The sequence below is a fragment of the Bombina bombina genome, chromosome 3, assembly GCF_027579735.1.
Source record: "Bombina bombina isolate aBomBom1 chromosome 3, aBomBom1.pri, whole genome shotgun sequence".
Classification (NCBI taxonomy): Eukaryota; Metazoa; Chordata; class Amphibia; order Anura; family Bombinatoridae; genus Bombina; species Bombina bombina.
Genome location: NC_069501.1, coordinates 462,043,393 through 462,061,884, shown reverse-complemented (window position 1 = coordinate 462,061,884; position 18,492 = coordinate 462,043,393). Strand labels below are relative to the sequence as shown.

Here is an 18,492-nt window from a genome sequence, read left to right as displayed (position 1 = left end):
TCTAATTTTTGCACAAGTGAAAATGCAACTCTATGTGTTTAATCATCAGGAGGAGATTAAACACATTGTTCTGTTTTGAAGCCATAGAGAACCGATGGTCCCTATTAGGTAAAAGCCACAAGCCAATTAGCAGCAGAGGTTGCACTACTCAACTACTTGGCAGCTGTGCATCTTGTTAATCCAAACTGGACTTTAAGTTTAACACCTTTGTGGGAACTACATAAAGTTGCAGTGTCTATAGTGCAAAAATTACATGCTGTTACAAATTAGAGAATGCAGTCTGTGCAGTAGAATGTCCCTTTAATAATATATTAAACATGTATAAAGCTTCAGACAAAAAAAAAAAAGACCGGGTTTTCAAAACCTGATCACACATTAATGAGAAACGCTCCTATAATTACATTTATAAAGTTCCCATACAAAAGTCCAGTCTACAAAGGTTGGCACAAAGCATCGTGTGGTTGCAACCTCTTCTGACCCCTGGCACTTAGCCTGCTTGGCACTTACGTCTGCAGGAACTCCTCCAACCCACAGAGCTTGAGCACGTAGTCCGATACGTTAAGATCCTCCAGATCCTCACTCATGCAGCAAAGCGTCTGGTAAATAAGGAGCTCCACAGTAGAAGAACCTGCGTGCAGACATAGCATCAAAATATCATATGGGCACCAGAGACAAGTACTAAATAGCACTGCACTGATAGTCAACATGTTGCATTATGTGATAATAAATACCCTGTACTATAATGGGGATTAGTATCTACTAGGAATGGGCGAATATTTTGCAACATTCAAAAAATGAAACGATTTTTGGCACATTGATTAGTCATTTCAAATTTCGAATGTTTGTACAACATTCTAACATGTGTTTAATGTAATACTATTTCTAATGCTTTCTTTAAATGTAATATTCGAATTCTGCAATATTCGAAATAGAAAAATTTGAATTGATATAGTTCTACCTATTATGTTTCAATTTACTAAATTCTCTACCACATTTAACTATTTAACTTCTGAATAGTTTTTGTTAAATTGAATGTTACATTCGAAATCTCAAATGTGGATATTCAATCTATCCATGAACATTCAAAAACAAAAAGTAACATTTGAAAACCCAACAATAACATTTGATTAACAAATTTTAATGGTTTTTCCTTCTTGTCAACATTTAATGGTCCAAAACAGGACTATTCGCTCCACCAAACAAATTGCACTTACAGCCCATTCGCCCTTTACTAGTATCTATTCACTGATAATGAACTGGCTGCACTGTACAATGCTTATAAGTATCTATACAGCAATAATGAACATGCTGACCTATATAATGCTGAATATCTACCCATTGTTAACCCTTTGAGTGCCAACGACGGCTCTGAACTGTCGCAAATTGTCCCAGTCAGGTGCTGACTATGGCTCAGAGCCGTCTTTAGAACTCGCCCACCTTGAGGGCAATCTGGGGGCTAACACTGACTCCCACCCCGGCAATCTGGCCTGTATAGTGACAGGCATCACTGGGACGTCACGCATGATGATTTCCCCCTCGCCCCTTTATTTAAAAATTACAATAGACAGTATAGGGAAATGGGGCATGCTGCTTAGAAGCCTGTATCTCAAGCATCTAGGCAGCTACAGACCCCCAAGACCCAACGTTGAAAAGGTAATCGCCTAACCTTTCTAATGGTATAAGTCTTGGGGATCTAAAAATAAAAAAAAATATATATATATTAAAAAAAAAATCCAGCTTATCACCCAGGTGGGAAATTGCTTAGCAATCAAAGGGTTAAAAGACCTCTAAACACAGTAGAAATGCACAATCAGTATATTCATAATAAAAGACAATGCAAAAGCACTAGCTTGAATTTAAAATCAGTAGCTTTTTTTTCCTGACAATTTTCAGTTAGTTCCATTTCCTTCCCCCTGCCTCATGTGACCACCATCAGCCAATCACACAAATTCATATATGTATATTCTGTGAATCCTGCACATGATTATTAGAAACTGGTACCTCAGAAAGTGTGCATATAAAAATATGTACCCATTTAGAAAATAGAAGTAAACGGACATGCTGCACTGTATAATGATGATAAGCATCTACACAGTGATAATTAAAAGAGACAATAAACACTAAATACATTTTATAAGTATAGTATTGAGATTATTCCCCTCCTCGCTTTAGTCATGAGGGCTGCCATGTTGAACTTAGGTTCCATAATGGCAGCACCCATGATTACAGGTAGGTGGATGAAATGTATTTAGTGTCCCTTTAACATGCTGCTTTATTAATGGTGATCTATATATATGGCTAATGAACACTGTTTGATAAATAATGGTACTGAACAAAGTGCACTGTGTAATGCCTGTGAATATCTATACACTGATAAGGAATATGCTGTTCTGTATAAAGCTAAGTATGCTGAATATAAATACATACAGTATATACAGAACATATTGTGCTACAAGCTGCTTGTAAATATAACCAAGCTATGTATATCTACACAATAAATTATTACTAATCACTAAATAATTATTCCTTTGCACACTGGTTATCATCATTGTAGTAAAATGAAATAGGTGCTCTAGTAATGTTAGTCCATGGAAGTAAAAAACTCAAGAGCCAGGAGGGGAGTGAAAGGATAAAAAAACTCACAGTCACATGTGAAGGTCAGCGGCTCCCGCAGGCTGTCCCACAGCACTGTGATCTTCAGGTTGACCCCGTGACCCAGGTGCTCAGGGCTGAGGTTGACAGGACTCCACACAATGCCGCTGACTCTGTGATCTGTAACACTGTGGTCGGAACGCAGGCTGAGGGGAGAAAGATGGAAGGAAATAAAAAAAGTCAAAAAGGAAAAGAAAGAAATGAGAGAGTAAGAGAGAAGAGAACAAAATTAGAAAGATGGGGAAGAGGGTAGAGAAAAAAGGTGAGAGAATGAAGAAAATGAGAAGAAGAGAGAGAAAAGGGGGCAGAGAGATAGAGACAGACAGGAGAGTGAGAGAGATGAGAGAAAACACAGATATAAGAGAAGCAGATAGAGTGGAATGGTAGCTAGAGAAGAGAGAGGGAGAGTAAAAAAGGAGAAACAGAATGGAGAGAAGAGAGAAAGAAAAAATGGAAAGAAAGAAGAGAGAAAAGAGAGTGGTAAAGAAAGAGGAGATGAGAGAGAGATGAAAGAACAAAAAACAGAGGGGGTAGATGTAGAGAAAAATGAGAAAAGTTAGAAAAGAGAAAGGGAGGGAAAAGAGAAATATGGAAGACAGAGACGGAGAAGGTAAAAAATGATTGGTAAAGAAAACATAAGAAGATAGGAAGTTAAAGTGCTGGCAGTGGCAGGTGGTAAAGGAAGATGGAGACATGAGGAAGAAGGGAACGTTTGAAGAAGGAGGACATAGAAAAGAGTGAATTAAAGGAAAAACAAAAAAGGGAACACATTGATTTCTGAAACTTTCTAAATGACAGTTTAATATAGAAATACCCACATTAAATGATGGGCATTTAATGGGTCTTTAGGACCTTTACCAAGGAGGGTGCATCTCCTTTTATGATAAGTTTCACAATGTGTGGGGATATAATTACATAGCTATGACCATCTCATTCTCATATGATTAGGGTAGTTTGTTGTCCCCTACAAAATCAGACTATGTCAGATCAGACCTATGTCCCAGGAGCCTGACAACTATATGCCCAAATCAAATCTCAGGTTGGACCCCAGGACTTAAGTGTCCAGTATTTTTACATAACTAAATGACTGGACTGTCCTATTAAATGACATATGGTCTTTAGGTTCCTGATACTCACCCATCCAACAAGTGACAGAAAGCAGCAGTTTCCTCATCCCTCTGCTCCGATACCTCAAACAGCTCACAGCCATTCTGCTGGGGATAGGGCCGGAATGAGTCCTGGATCAGAAGCACCAGTGTTAAAAAGGAACTTAAAAGATGCTCCAAACGTTCTCCCCATGCCATTATTTTTCCTGAATATACATTTAATAAATACAAACTGAGAACTAATCAAGCATCTAGATGAATTAGCAGCTAAACAGTGAATTAGCTTATTGTGTCCAAAAATTATATGTAAAATTATTTGACTTGAATTTTTTTTATTGCTCTCTAAATAATGTTCTTTGATATGCATTATAGCATTTTTAAAACATGTTAAAGTGACAGTAAAGTCAAATTAAACTTTCATTATTCAGATAGAGCATACAATTTTAAAAACATTTCAATTTACTCCTATTATTAAATTTGCTTTATTCTCGTGGTATCCTTTGATAAAAAAAAGTATACCTAGGTAGGCTCAGGAACAGTGACGCACTACTGAGAGCTAGCTGGTGACTGCACAAAGGCCTATTGTCATTGTCTTACAACAGACCTGCACTGTTGGATCCTAATGTACTATATTATCCTATCCTATATTATGTTCAAAATTGATTCTATGAAACACTGGACGATAGGTAATTGCTCAATAGCAAACAAGTACGTGTCACTGAAATATGTACATATAACAGGACTCTAATATTCTAAATTTCAGTGCTATTAAAGGAACAGTGAATACAGTAAAATTCCATAATCAACAAATGCATAATAGAAAGACAATCGTAGCGCTCTTAGGTGACAGCTATCATCCAATCACAAATGTGTGTGTGTGTATATATATATATATATTTCCTTGGTGTTTGTATCTCTGATATTTAGCAGCTCTCAATTGGAGTGTTAGTTCAAGCTAATTTGTTTTGTCTGGTCATTCCTGTGGTTCAGTACAAGGAGTAGACGTCTCACCTGCATTCTCAAACTCTGTCACATGGAACAGGGGCAGGGAAAATTGGATTAACTTTGAAATTTGCCAGAAAATATTCTACTGCTCATTTTCAAAAAAGATCTGTCCCACACCAATATAACCGCACAGTAAAAGCTTGTTTTTTGGAGGCCAATGTGGATGAATATTGTCTAACTTTTAACAAAGAAAGGCACATTCCTTCTGTAAAAGTGTTTTCCAGGGACATAGAGTTTGGATTTGGAATCTGGGTGGCCTGAGAGACTCCTAACCAAGCCCCACAGTGCCAGATGTATACACGCGTATACAGACTCCTGCTGGCTCCTTTTTAAGACCATTACAAGCGTGAGAGGGGAAAGGAAAAAAAAGGGATTGATACCAAGAGTTGTTTGAATAGCGGATCACCTGTGAATTGGAGAGCTTTCTACCTAACAACTTGTGCGGAACTTACATCATTCTGATTGAGGTATTTTTTTGTAAGTAGGAAGTTTACCTATCACTACGGGTGTTTGGGCACACCAACTAACCTTTAATTTCGAATCAAATTATCTACACTTGGATTTTCTGAGAACTACTTAATTATAATTTACTTGTTGGGACTTTTTCTAATATTTTCTCTACAATAAGCCTAATTAATTGTGGACTTATTACATTAATAAGATTGCAATATATACTTGTTTATTACTACTATTTTGGAATATTTGAAATATTTGAGTATCTTTTAATTAGAGAATAAGTATTATCTTTTTTACCTTTTTCTTTTCTTTTGATATTTGATGACATCAAGTAAGGGTTGGATGTCTTTACATTAATCTGTGTATACTTGATATCTACACATATTGATTACTTTATTATTTGAGGATTAGGGCTAGTCTAGTCCTGCGCCTGTAAACAAATCTTCTAACACACACACACACATATATATATATATTAGGGATGCACCGAAATTAAAATTCTGGACCGAAACCGATACCGAAAATTCAGGATGATCCTGGCCGAAAACCGAAACGAAACCGAAATAGTTTTTTTCGTTTTTAACTACAGTGTGTGTGTGTAGCTGAGAGAGCTTGTAGGCGGGAAAGCTCCAACAAATGGACATGGTCACTTGTACAGTAGGGCGTGATCTGCAGTGAAACTGGAGCTCTATAAGGGAGAGCGTGGTTATAGCCAGACAACAATACGAGGTGGACATGTGTTTTGTTTTCAGGTGTAGTTATCCGTGCGATGAGCGTGGCTGCACCTGATCGTCTCTCTTCGTATCTCCGCCTAGTTCCTGGGTCCGGTCTCACACTGACCCGTCAGATTATATGTCCTGAGCCCCAAATGGAGTCTGCCTATCACCAGGACCACTGGACTTAGCTGCATCCTTACGTGCAAGGTGGTTATAGAAAGTTACTGTGCTTTTTTGTATACACTGTCTGGTGGGTGCTAATTTGTACCAATTGTGTGCGAGCTTAGGGCTTATGCATATATAGTGTGCACGAATATTTGCCTCAGGCGAATAGAATGTCTACGCACAAGAGGCTGATGTATGATCACTGTATATAAGGCTTATACATATTCACAGTGTGTGCTTAGGGCTGTGTCTGATAATATCAAGTGTTTATAAACATGTTACTTATCATCCTTTGATATTTGTATTCACTATTCAGAACTTTGGTTTCCTTCTCTGCTGGTTTCCAATATCATCATGTCATGGTACTTATGTGTGTGCTCTGTGTACCATGCCAGTGCTGTGCTGCTCACCTTATGCTAAGGATAGACAAGTAACTCAATAGAACAGGGGAGGGCTGTACTTTTTTAGCCATTTTGGTCCTCTTTGGGCCGAAATTGGAATTGCACATTTTCGGCAGCCCAAATTTTGGTGCATCGCAAGTATTATTCTTTATTTAGTTCTGTGTAACAGAATCAGATTTAACCGTTTTTGTTTTGTTACCAATTATCAAAATAAAGTATAGTCCTAGAAAACTATTATTATATGCAAAACAGTAAGTCAAGTAATTAACTCAAACAGCAGCTCTAGACTGGCATCAAATTTAAAATATGCTACACAATTTTGCCGAAAATAAAAGGCAAAAAAACCGAAAACCGAAATAACAAAAAATGCTATTTTCTGCCGAAACTTTCTGCGGCCGAAATTTCGGTGCATCCCCAATATATATATATATATACATATACACACACACATACAGTTGTGCTCATAAGTTTACATCAATGAATCTGTGGGAAAAAGGTGGTTGAACTGTATAAAACAGGAAAGGGATATAAAAAGGTATCCAAGAATTGAAAATGCAAATCAGCAGTGTTCAAACTCTAATCAAGAAGTGGAAAATGAGGCGTTCTGTTTGATAACATACTGCATTCCTCTTGCCATCAATTCTGACCAAATTTCCTGTGCCTTTGTAGCTCACACATCCCCAAAACATCAGCGACCCACCTCCGTGTTTCACAGTAGGAATGGTGTACCTTTCATCATAGGCCTTGTTGACTCCTCTCCAAATGTAGCATTTATAGTTGTGCCCAAAAAGCTCAATTTTGGTCTCATCAATCCAAATTACTTTGAAAATTTGAGGCTTGTCTCTGTGCTGTTTGGTGTATTGTAAGCTGGATACTTTGTGGCATTCAAGGTAGATTTATTACGCAAAGGTGCTGTTGCATAGGTGATAACAAAGGTTTAACACCTGAAGTGTTTCAGGCATGCGCACATGCGCTTCATCAGAGATGATGTGTTCTAGGTGTGGGTGAACCTATATACAACAAACTGGCCAATCAGAGCCCCTGTCCAACATAACAGGGACAACACCTGTGAAGTGTAATCTTAAAGGTAGTTTGTTGCCAACAGACCCCCACTCCTATTTTACAAATAATGCAAAAATTGTATACATCATAAACAAAATATAACAGAGTTATATGAAAGAAAACAAACAATAGTAAATGAATCCTAAAACATGATTGCAACGATAAACAGTTACAATGGCTAAAATGATAATTGTAAAACTAATAATAATAAAAATGCTAGAGAAAACTGGTGGTCAATTCTAAAGGGGCAAGATGGTTAAACAACAATATTAATGACCCAATATATACGATAAAATAAACATATTATAGACCACTATTCATAGCTAGAAGACAAAAAACTATTTTGTTAAAGGAAAAGTAAAAATGATGAAAATAATAATAAAAATAAACACTAAAAATAAAACATAAGAAAATAAGTTCATAGAACTCTATAATCAGAAGCCAACATAATGATTTATTTAAAGAAAAAGGAAAATATAAATATTAGAGACTCATGAGTATTACTCAAAAATACACATGAGTCAATTTTAATAAAGATAATATAAATTTATCAAAACATCCACAATAATGTCCCTAAAAGAGATGAACTAAGAGACAGCATGTGGTGTCGAAGTGTTACCCCTTATTTCGATGGCCATGATTAATAATAACTCCGTAGTTTCTTTAAAAAAAAAAAAGGAGATCAAATCATCCAATAGGGGCAGACCTATATATGTTACTATCAAGACCCTATATATATTGCTAACTTCATGTTGGGGTAATGTCCCTAGCGAGAAAGATACTCCCCCATAAGGGGTGGGGCAGTGGATGAACATAGAATTTGGATGTTAAAAAGAAAACCTTAAATAAAAAGAAAATGTGGCTTCTGAGGTCAAAATAGATGTGAAAGAATTAAATAGTAATTAACAAGGAAAACAAGGAGACAATATATTAGCATATAGTCTGAGTCGCTGAGATTATGTTCAGAGGGTGGGGACCAATAAATGAAGGACCTTAATAAACCAAAGTTAGAATTAAGTATTAGAAATGCTAAGACTATGAGCAGCAAATAAGTCAACGTCCATCCTTTTATTGATGCCATCTGGTGCCCTAGTATGCAATTTGACAATCCAAAATATTTCTTTTTTCCTTAGGCTTTTTTCCCTGTCGCCCCCCCCCAGGATGTTTTTTGATTATATCAATGCCAATAAATGAAAAGTATTTTGTCCCCATGCCGTGTAACCTAAAATGTTTAGCAACCAGCATTCTAGGTTCTTTATCATCCAAGGAACGCAAGTGCTCACGGATTCTAATCTTTCAATGGGCGTGTGGTGATGCCTACATACTGGCATGAACAAGATAAACAATTAATTAGATATATAACATATTGGGAGTTACAGTCAATCCTATCCCTAATATGGAACACTTGATTCGTGACTTTTGAAGAAAAGGTATCTGTCACTGTAATGCAGGTACACCCCTTACAAGGTACATGGCCACATTTAAAACATCCCGGTTTTGAGCTTAGCCAATGGGAGCCTGCTACATCTTTGTTTGTGAAATGCTTTCTTGTTATGTCACTTAGGGTAGGGGCTTTTCTTGCTATACATTTAACTCCTGATGTTAAGATGTTATTTAAGGCCTCATCCCCTTTTAGGATTGTCAAATTGTTCTTTACTATATTGCAAATTTGATCGTATTGTCTACTAAATTGTGTGATAAACAATAGATTTTGATTAGGCCGTACAGTGTTATCTGGTACAAAGGGCTTATTCTGGGTTTGTTCTACCCTGAAGTAGATCCTGTCTATTTAAATCTGCCACTTGTTTTTCTATTCTTTGTAACACATTTTTTTGGTAGCCTCTATCCATTAGTCTATTAGTTAGTTCCTTTGCCTGGGATTGATACTGTGTTAGCTCTGTGCAATTCCTCATCAGGCGTAGGTACTGGGCTTTTGGAATGCCTCTCTTTAAATGGTTAAGATGGCAGGAATCAGCTCTCAGTATTGTGTTTCTCGCCAAAGGTTTGCGATAGGTGCACGTAGAAATACTATTGTCAACTGCCCTCAGGTTTAGATCTAAAAAATCAATAGTCTTACTGTGTGTCTGGGCTGTGAATGTCAGGTTGTACTCATTGTTGTTCATAAAATCTACAAATTTGTCAACAGCATGGCCTTCACTAGTTTCCCAGATGACAATGATGTCATCTATAAAGCGACCATATAGTATGACATTTTTTTTGTACAAAAAAGAATCTGAAAAAATCATGTTAAACTCGAGCCACCCCATATAGATGTTGGCATAGGCGGGGGCAAATTTTGCCCCCATCGCCGTGCCACGTCTCTGTAGATAATAAGTACCCTGAAAGATAAAGAAGTTATGCTGCAAGAGGAACTCAGTCGTTTGGACGATGAATGAAATAAATTCGTCACTATAATTAGAGTGTCTGTGCAACATAAAGTCGATAGCCCTCAGGCCCATTGTATGGGGGATATTGGAGTAGAGGGCTGTCACATCAATAGCCGCCCATTCATAGGATTCTCTCCAAATTATGTCTTTAATTTGGGTTATCAAATGAGTGCTATCCCTGATGTAACCAGGTAGAGCCAACATAATGGGTTGGAGAACATGGTCGAGCCAACCACCCAATCTTTCACATAGAGATCCATTACTGGCCACAATGGGCCCCCCAGGTGGATTTTCCAATCCCTTATGTATCTTAGGTACAATGCGAAAGTATGGGGTGGTTGGCTCTTCCACATATAAATACTCAGTAAGTTCTTTATCCATGAAATTATGTTCAATTGCATAGTCCAGTAAATGGCTGAGTTTGATTTTGAAAGAGATGGTGGGGTTAAACGTCAATTTGGTATATAACTTAGAATCGTTAAGTTGGCTCTCAACCTCGCCAACATAATCTTTCTTATTTAGAACCACCACCGCCCCTCCCTTATCAGCCTGGACTATGACCAGGTTCTCATTTTGTTAAAGTCTGGTTAAAGCTTGTCTCTGTCGTCGCGTAAGGTTATCCCTAGGTATATTAAATGGGTTATTATCAACTGTTCTAAATAAATCAGTGAGCTCCTTCTCCACTATTTTCTGATACAAGTCTAACAACTAATGTCTGGAGTGAATTGGATAAAAATAGGAAGTGATCTTAAATGAGAAAGAAGTGCAATTATTAACCATTGTGTCAGTGGCTCTAGTGGATTCCTGTTGTAAAAGTGATTAAATTAGTAAGGTGAGTCAAATAGGTGTATGTAAGTCCCACTGATTCTTGTTGAATGATTCTTGGTGTTAGAGAAGATGAGTGTTCAACTGAATTGTCCTTAAAATGCTTTTTTAAGACTATTTTTCAAACAAATGTATTAATATCTATAAGTGTGTTCACAAAGTCAAAATTGTGAGCTGGTGCATATGATAAACCTTTATTTAAAAGATTTGATTCTATGTTAGACAAAGTGTAATCAGAGAGGTTAATGACTGCTATTTATTTAAATTTTTCCTGACCCTGCTGGGGTAACGAAAAGTAGATTCAGTTTGTTCATCCCCTGTTTTATTTTGTGATTTTTTTGGTGTGCTCGTTTGATTAGGTTGTTTCACTAAAGTTTTTAATTTTCAAAGAGCTTTATTAAAATAACTTGAGGTTTTACAGCAGATCTCATAAATACATGGAATACTTCATAGGTGTTACAAAAAGGTATTTCACATTGCTAAGACCATGCAACAGCTATCACTATGTAATACTCATATTTTACTGCATCATTATGCGATGAAGATTTAATACACTGGATGTGAAATCAGCAAGGGTATTACATGAACATTCCCACTTCCAGCAGTGCAATTGTTATCTATTATACTTTAAAAATAAAAACAGTCTATAATAGAGGAAAAGATGAGATAAGGCAATGAGCATTAGTTGTTAAACCTCGATTTTGCCCCCTGCTAACGAAATGGGCCTCTCTTGGACCCTGTATGTATATAGGCACAGAAGAGGATATGAGTGTGAATAAAACATAACAACAAACGAAACAAATAACAAAATAAAAGATCATAAATAAATGAAGAACCAAAACTGAGCAGACAGTTGTTCTTGAAGTGAATGTTGAAACATGACATTTCTCATCCCTACTAGTCTTATCTTGGTGTAATACCACCTTACCCCAATCCTATTTAATTTTTATTATAGATATTTGTGAATACGTGTGAGAGAGGAGGGAGGCCATGTCTCATTGCTTGTTTAAAAAAAGGCCACCCATTTATAACCTCAGCTTGTCCCTAGTGACCAGGATCTTCCCCTTGGGCAGTAATATATTGTTAACCCTCATCCCCGCGGCCCCGGCCACGAGCCGCGAAAAAGAGGTCTACAGAAACAAGGGAAGTACCTTATCATGCTTGTCAGCGTATGTCTTATTACCACTATGGGCTAGCTATCACCAAAAGGAGGCCACCTCGATCATTGCATAAACATTACAACAGTATGGATTAACGTATAAACTGAACGATAAGGGAGAAAAGATAATATAAAAACACTATATAACCATCACACATCAATACAGGTTAACACCTTAACTTTATGTGGTTACCGGAGTTTTCATCATAAGGATTTGATGTTCCCAAAGATAAATTAAGTCAATGTCAGACCCCTGCAATAGACCGGTTGTAAAGTCCAGAGTCTGGAGTAATCAGAGTTACTTTTTTGGGAATGTCCAGGCAGGGGTCTTGCTAGCTTGTCTTCGCGGTGCGGTTCCTCAGACAGCATATGCCGTATGAGGCCGCACAGACTATACGGTTCCATTCGCTCCCCTCTGTGGTCTTTCTGTTCCCCAGCCGCCTGAGTAATATGCGGCAAGAGGGACCGGTGGCTCAGCCCCCTTAGTTGTTGAGGGAGATCCCCATGTCCCACCTTATGTCCATACAACGCCAGTCTCTGGCCTGTGGGAGAGGATCGTGGCCGACCCCCAATGCGATCCAGTTGAAACAGTGCTGCTGAAGACACATGGCGATCTCCTGCCCATGGGAGCCCATCTGTATGCTTGCCTCCGTTTCCAGGTAAGTCGAAATGATCCGAGATCATTTCCCCAGCAAGGGATGGTTCATCTGTCCAGAAGGTTTTGAGATTATTCAAGGAGGGCTTCTGTTGTGGATACTTTGCGTCTGCTGTGTGTGTAGCCTGCACGGCGCCATCTTGACCAGCGAGTATTCGATCATCCTCAGTAACTTCTGTTTGTATATTAGTGGCACATAATTTGCTCATGAGATTGTCAAATGGAGCTCTCTCTATTAGTGATTTCATGAGTCTCTCGAAGTTTGCGAGACATAGGTCAATCTGTGTCAGTGCCTCCATATCTTCCCTTGTCTCCGCTTTCTTTCAGAGCTATTTGAGTTTTTTTTTTTTTTTATAAAAGTGTCTGCTCTGTTAAGCGGGAAGCTCTTAATGGTCTGCTTGGTGCTCAGCTAGAATGATAGCGTCAGTTCAAACTTGGTATTCTGCCCAGTTAAGGTTGAATCGATGTTAGGAGGTGAAGAGATTCAGTAAGCCGGGAACCCCAGCAGCACCGATAACCCGGCTCTTCCCGGGGGGGAGGTGAATGCCTATTAGTGGGCCGCCGCCCTAGGCCTTTAAGTTCCAATCTGTAGTCCCAGCGTCATGTAAACAGCGAGAAGGATATATTTAGGGTCACAAGTGACTGTGCTGTGGTGTCTTTTAATTATAAACTTGCAATCTTACTGTTATAAATCAATAATCGGCGGATTATCAGAACTTCTGCTCAGAGCTCTCAGAGTGTGCGTCCTGTTCAGAACGCTGCTTGGACACGCCCCCCGTTTCACTAAAGTTTTTAATCCTTTTCTACCAGGATTGGGGTCTAGACTGTTTTTTTCTGGCTCTGGGGGACTATGTGTCTGTTCTCCTTCTGATGACTGGGCACTAATGTCCTGATAGTCTGTATCTATGCTGGAAAAAGTAACATGTTTGTTTTTATCTGTCTTATTTTTATTTCCTTTTTTATTTTTATTTTTCTTGTTAGATGACCAATTAGATCTGGTCGGTTTATGTTGCTGCCAAGAGTAGACTATGTTAAGTTCGTAATCCTTTACATCCCTCTGATATTTTTGTACCTTTCTATCAGACAGGACCGTATCTAAATTGTCTATTGTCTCATTAAGTTGTTTGGTATAGTCTATGTATTTCTGGGTGGTTTCAAATGGTTTTAAGGTCTCTATAACATTATTGATTTCAATGAGGACCTGTTCTCTTTCCTCTTTTTTATGGCATAGTAGTTGTTTCATTAATATTATGGAACAGTTGGTTAAATTATCATTCCATTCCTCCATAAATTGTCAAATTGCACACTAGGGCACCAGATGGCATCAATAAAAGGATGGACGTTGACTTATTTGTCGAATAGCTGCTCATAGTCTTAGCATTTCTAATACTTAATTCTAATTTTGGTTTATTAAGGTCCTTCATTTATTGGTCCCCACCTTCTGAACATAATCTCAGCGATTCAGACTATATGCTAATATATTGTCTCCTTGTTTTCCTTGTTAATTCCTATTTCATTCTTTCACATCTATTTTGACCTCAGAAGCCACATTTTCTTTTTATTTAAGGTTTTCTTTTTAATGTACAGGGCTACTCATTCATCTCTTTCAGGGACATTATTGTGGATGTTTTGATATATTTATATTATCTTTATTAAAATTGACTCATGTGTATTTTTGAGTAATACTCATGAGTCTCTAATATTTATATTTTCCTTTTTCTTTAAATAAATCATTATGTTGACTTCTGATTATAGAGTTCTATGAACTTATTTTCTTATGTTTTATTTTTAGTGTTTATTTTTATTATTATTTTCATCATTTTTACTTGTCCTTTAACAAAATTGTTTTTTGTCTTCTAGCTATGAATAGTGGTCTATAATATGTTTATTTTATTGTATATATTGGGTCATTAATATTGTTGTTTAACCATCTTGCCCCTTTAGAATTGACCACCAGTTTTCTCTAGCATTTTTTATTATTATTATTAGTTTTACAATTATCATTTTAGCCATTGTAACTGTTGATCGTTGCAATCATGTTTTAGGATTCATTTACTATTGCTTGTTTTCTTTCATATAACTCTGTTATATTTTGTTTATGATGTATACAATTTTTGCATTATTTGTAAAATATTAGTGGGGGCCTGTCGGCAACAAACTACCTTTAAGATTACACTTCACAGGTGTTGTCCCTGTTATGTTGGACAGGGGCTCTGATTGGCCAGTTTGTTGTATATAGGTTCACCCACACCTAGAACACATCATCTCTGATGAAGCGCATGTGCGCATGCGAAACGCGTCAGGTGTTAAGCCTTTGTTATCACCTATGCAACAGCACCTTTGCTTAATAAATCTACCTTGAACCAGCCTTTGGGTTTTGCAACAGCCTTTTCTTTGTTCTCCTCTGGGGGATCTCTTATTGCTACATACAGCGGATGAGATACCGCTTTGGCTGCTCATTACCCGGAGCCCGCATCCTGACTTTAGGAGCCTTCTACCTCTAGGACCCAGTGGATGCCTGGTACGTTCCAGTGGACCTCCTGTGCGACGCTGCACACACTTCTCACGTTTGGTACATCCCAGCGGACCTCCTGTGCGACGCTGCACACAACTCTGACGTCAGAGTTTTGGTCCTTTGACGACGACGAGAGACGCAGACGCGGACATTACCCCCCGACGGAACTAGTGGGCTTTAGCCAACCTGGGATCTTCGGAGGAAGTTGTCCGGTATCCACATTTACAAAGAACTGGTCCGGTCCACCCACTTAGAAGGTATACTCGTTTCTTTATTCTGCACACCTGGTTGTGTCAAGGCTCCAAGGCACTATAGCAGGGACTCTATATACACAGCCCACTTTTTAGGCTTAAAACAGTCTACATTGGAACTCTCTTATACGTCTCCTATGCTGCCTGATTATACTCAGTTTAGCACAAGTTCGGGACTTTGTACAACTACCCTTGAATGTCAGTAGACTTAATTACTATTTGCCACTTTGAACTGCAATTTAAATTTGGCTATATAACTTTTGCCCAGCTTAAAGGGACATGCCAGCCACATTTTTTCTTTTATGATTTAGAAAGAGAATGCAATTTTAAACATCTTTCTAATTTACTTATATTATCTAATTTGTTTTATTCTCTTGATATTATTTGATGAAAAGCATATCTAGATATGCTCACTAGCTGCTGATTGGTTGCTGCACATAGAAGCATCGTGTGATTGGCTCACCCTGTGCATTGCATTGCTTTTTCTTCAACTAAGGATATTTTAAAAATGAAGCAAAATAAATAATGGAAGTAAATTGTAATGTTGTTTAAATTTCTATTCTCTATCTGAATCATGAAAGAAAGATTTTGGGTTTAGTGGCCCTTTAAGAGTGGACATCTGCATTTATTGCAACTTGCTATTTGAATTTGAGAACTTTCTACACTGAATACTGACTAAATGCATATTGCTGTTTAGGTTCCCGTTGTACATCTGCTACCCAGTTTTGTTGATTTTCTGTCTATATATTTATATATACACACACACAAATATCTGCCTTTTTCTAAGCTCCTACAGACCACCTTTATCTCTGTGCATTTTATTAGCTTTTCACATCAGGAAACTGCTAGTTCATGTGTGCCTTATAGATAATATTGTGCTCATTCCTGTGGAGTTATGGATGAGCCAGCACTGATTGGCTAAAATGCAAGTTTGTAAATAGCACTGAGATAAAGGGGCAGTCTGCATGGGCTTAGATACAAGGTAATCAAATAGGTGAAAAGTATATTAATAAAACAGTGTTGGTTATGCAAAGCTGGAGAATATGTAAAAAAAAAAAAAGGATCATCTATCTTTTTAAGCAATACCATTTTTCAAGTAGACTCTCCCTTTAAATCTCATGACATCACAGTGTGGCACCAGCACTAAAGAAGTTGATTGGCTGCTGCTGGTGATCCCCCCCCCCCCCAACATGCTGCTGACAGTAGCTACAGCATAACCATTCACAGAGCCCTTACTATTGTGCGCTGAAAAACATTTTGAGGTAAAATATCTTCCTTTTTAGACATAGATGTTCAGGTGATATTTTCATGTCACCTTTTTACAGTTATACTGCATCACTTTCAAGTGGTTTAGAAAATAAGTATTATGTCCCTTTAAGTGTCCAGTATTTTTGTGAAGATTTTACTGGACAGCCTGCTAAAACACTCAACTGTCCAGTTTAATACTGGATACCTGGCCAGTGGCAACCCAAGGTATATACTGTGAACTCAGTAGGAGGAAGGGAAATAAATTTGAAAGTTGTTTAAAATTGAGTGCTCTATCTGAAACATGAGCGTTTAATTTTGGCTTGTGTCCCTTTAAATCTGCATATCAACTTAACCCATCATATTTTCATGTAAGTCTGAAGTAGTTTGACTGTTCTTTGATTGTTTTTGGTGCTCCTATGATGTACAAACTATCGAATGCATAAAACCGCATAACAGGTGGTTTCTACACCATAAACGGCCATAAAAACACAAATAGAGAATGCTCTGTGTTAAAGAATTTTATAATTTCCCTATTGCTTGCATATACCTATGTGTTTAATTAAAGGGATATAAAACAAAACAAAAAAATTCATGATTCAGACAGAAAATATAATTTTAAACAACATTCCAATTTACTTCTATTATCTAATTTGCTTCATTCTATAGGTATCCTTTGTTGAAGAAATAGCAATGCACATGGTTTTTTTTTTAGCAAATAATATCAAGAGAATGAAGCAAATTAGATAATAGAAGTAAATCATGAAAGAAAAAAAAATTGGGTTTCATGTTCCTTTAACCCCTGCAAAAGGGGTCAGCTCTAGAGCAGCAATGCTCTGTTGGGACCCAGCTGAACACAGTTGGTGAGCAAATGACAAGAGGCATATGTGGATAGCCACAAATCACCAGCTAGCTCTTAGTAGTGCATTGTTGCTTCTGAGAAAATGCTTTTCAACCAAGTGATAATTTGATAATTGATGTAAAATGAAAAGCCCCTTAAAATGATATGATCTGTCAGAACCATGAAAGTTTAATGTTGACATATAGGTATAATATGATATCTGCCAAACTGGCACTCGAAGAGTTAATATGCGTATGTCTACAGCACAACCATAAAAATAGTCTTGCTGGGAAGACTGCGTTCTATATTCAGCAACTACGCTGAAAAAAGCTCACATCTATGAGTAATGATACCCCGCGATGCTTGCTATTATAGAAAGGAAGGTGGTTACGCCCACAGCAGTTAAACAATCAAAAAGTGTCTCACAGCAGCCAATCTTGTGACTTATTCAAAGAAAGAAAGAAGACTTGAGAGTTGTCTATCTGTTCCATGTAAAAGATGCTATTTTAAGATGTATTTGTTTTTGCATGTTTGCTGCTTGCTAAAACAAATGTTCTTTATCTTCTCTTGATTGTGGATGTATATTCCTATCCGACAATATATGCGTGGGAGTTCTTCCTATCAATCGGTGAACAATGCATACTTAGGTATGCAACATGTACTCCATCATACTTTCATTTTGAATTTAATCTGATCTTATTAACCTTTTTGTGCATAAATGCATACAGCGTTCTAAATGAGGGACAGAAAAATCCTGGGAGCTAGATGTCTGCAGCTAGATCGTTTTGTAATATGTTTCCTGGGCGCCCTAATATGTAAAATGACAGTTATGTGGCTGTGCATCTGAGTGTGATTCTATATTGTCTTATGTGGCTGTTAAAGGGACAATAAACCCAAAAATGTTCTTTAATGATTCAGACAGAGAATACAATTTTAAACAACATTCCAATTTACTTCTATTATCTAATTTGCTTCATTCTTTAGATATCCTTTGTTGAAGAAATAGCGATGTACATGGGTCAGCCACACGAGGCATCTATGTGCAGCCACC

The 18,492-nt window shown here is 37.5% G+C and overlaps 1 protein-coding gene across 1 annotated transcript in view; it reads right to left on the bottom strand.

Annotated features, from left to right (window-relative positions):
- The window catches only part of PIK3C2B (phosphatidylinositol-4-phosphate 3-kinase catalytic subunit type 2 beta), a 315,182-nt gene that overhangs the window by 224,773 nt on the left and 71,917 nt on the right, over window positions 1-18,492 (bottom strand). The window contains exons 3-5 of the mRNA XM_053706696.1: window positions 3,790-3,890; window positions 2,644-2,798; window positions 508-628 (exon numbers count right to left, since the gene is read on the bottom strand). Of these exons, the coding sequence (XP_053562671.1) occupies window positions 508-628; window positions 2,644-2,798; window positions 3,790-3,890 (377 nt within the window). The remainder of the gene's footprint in view (window positions 1-507; window positions 629-2,643; window positions 2,799-3,789; window positions 3,891-18,492) is intronic.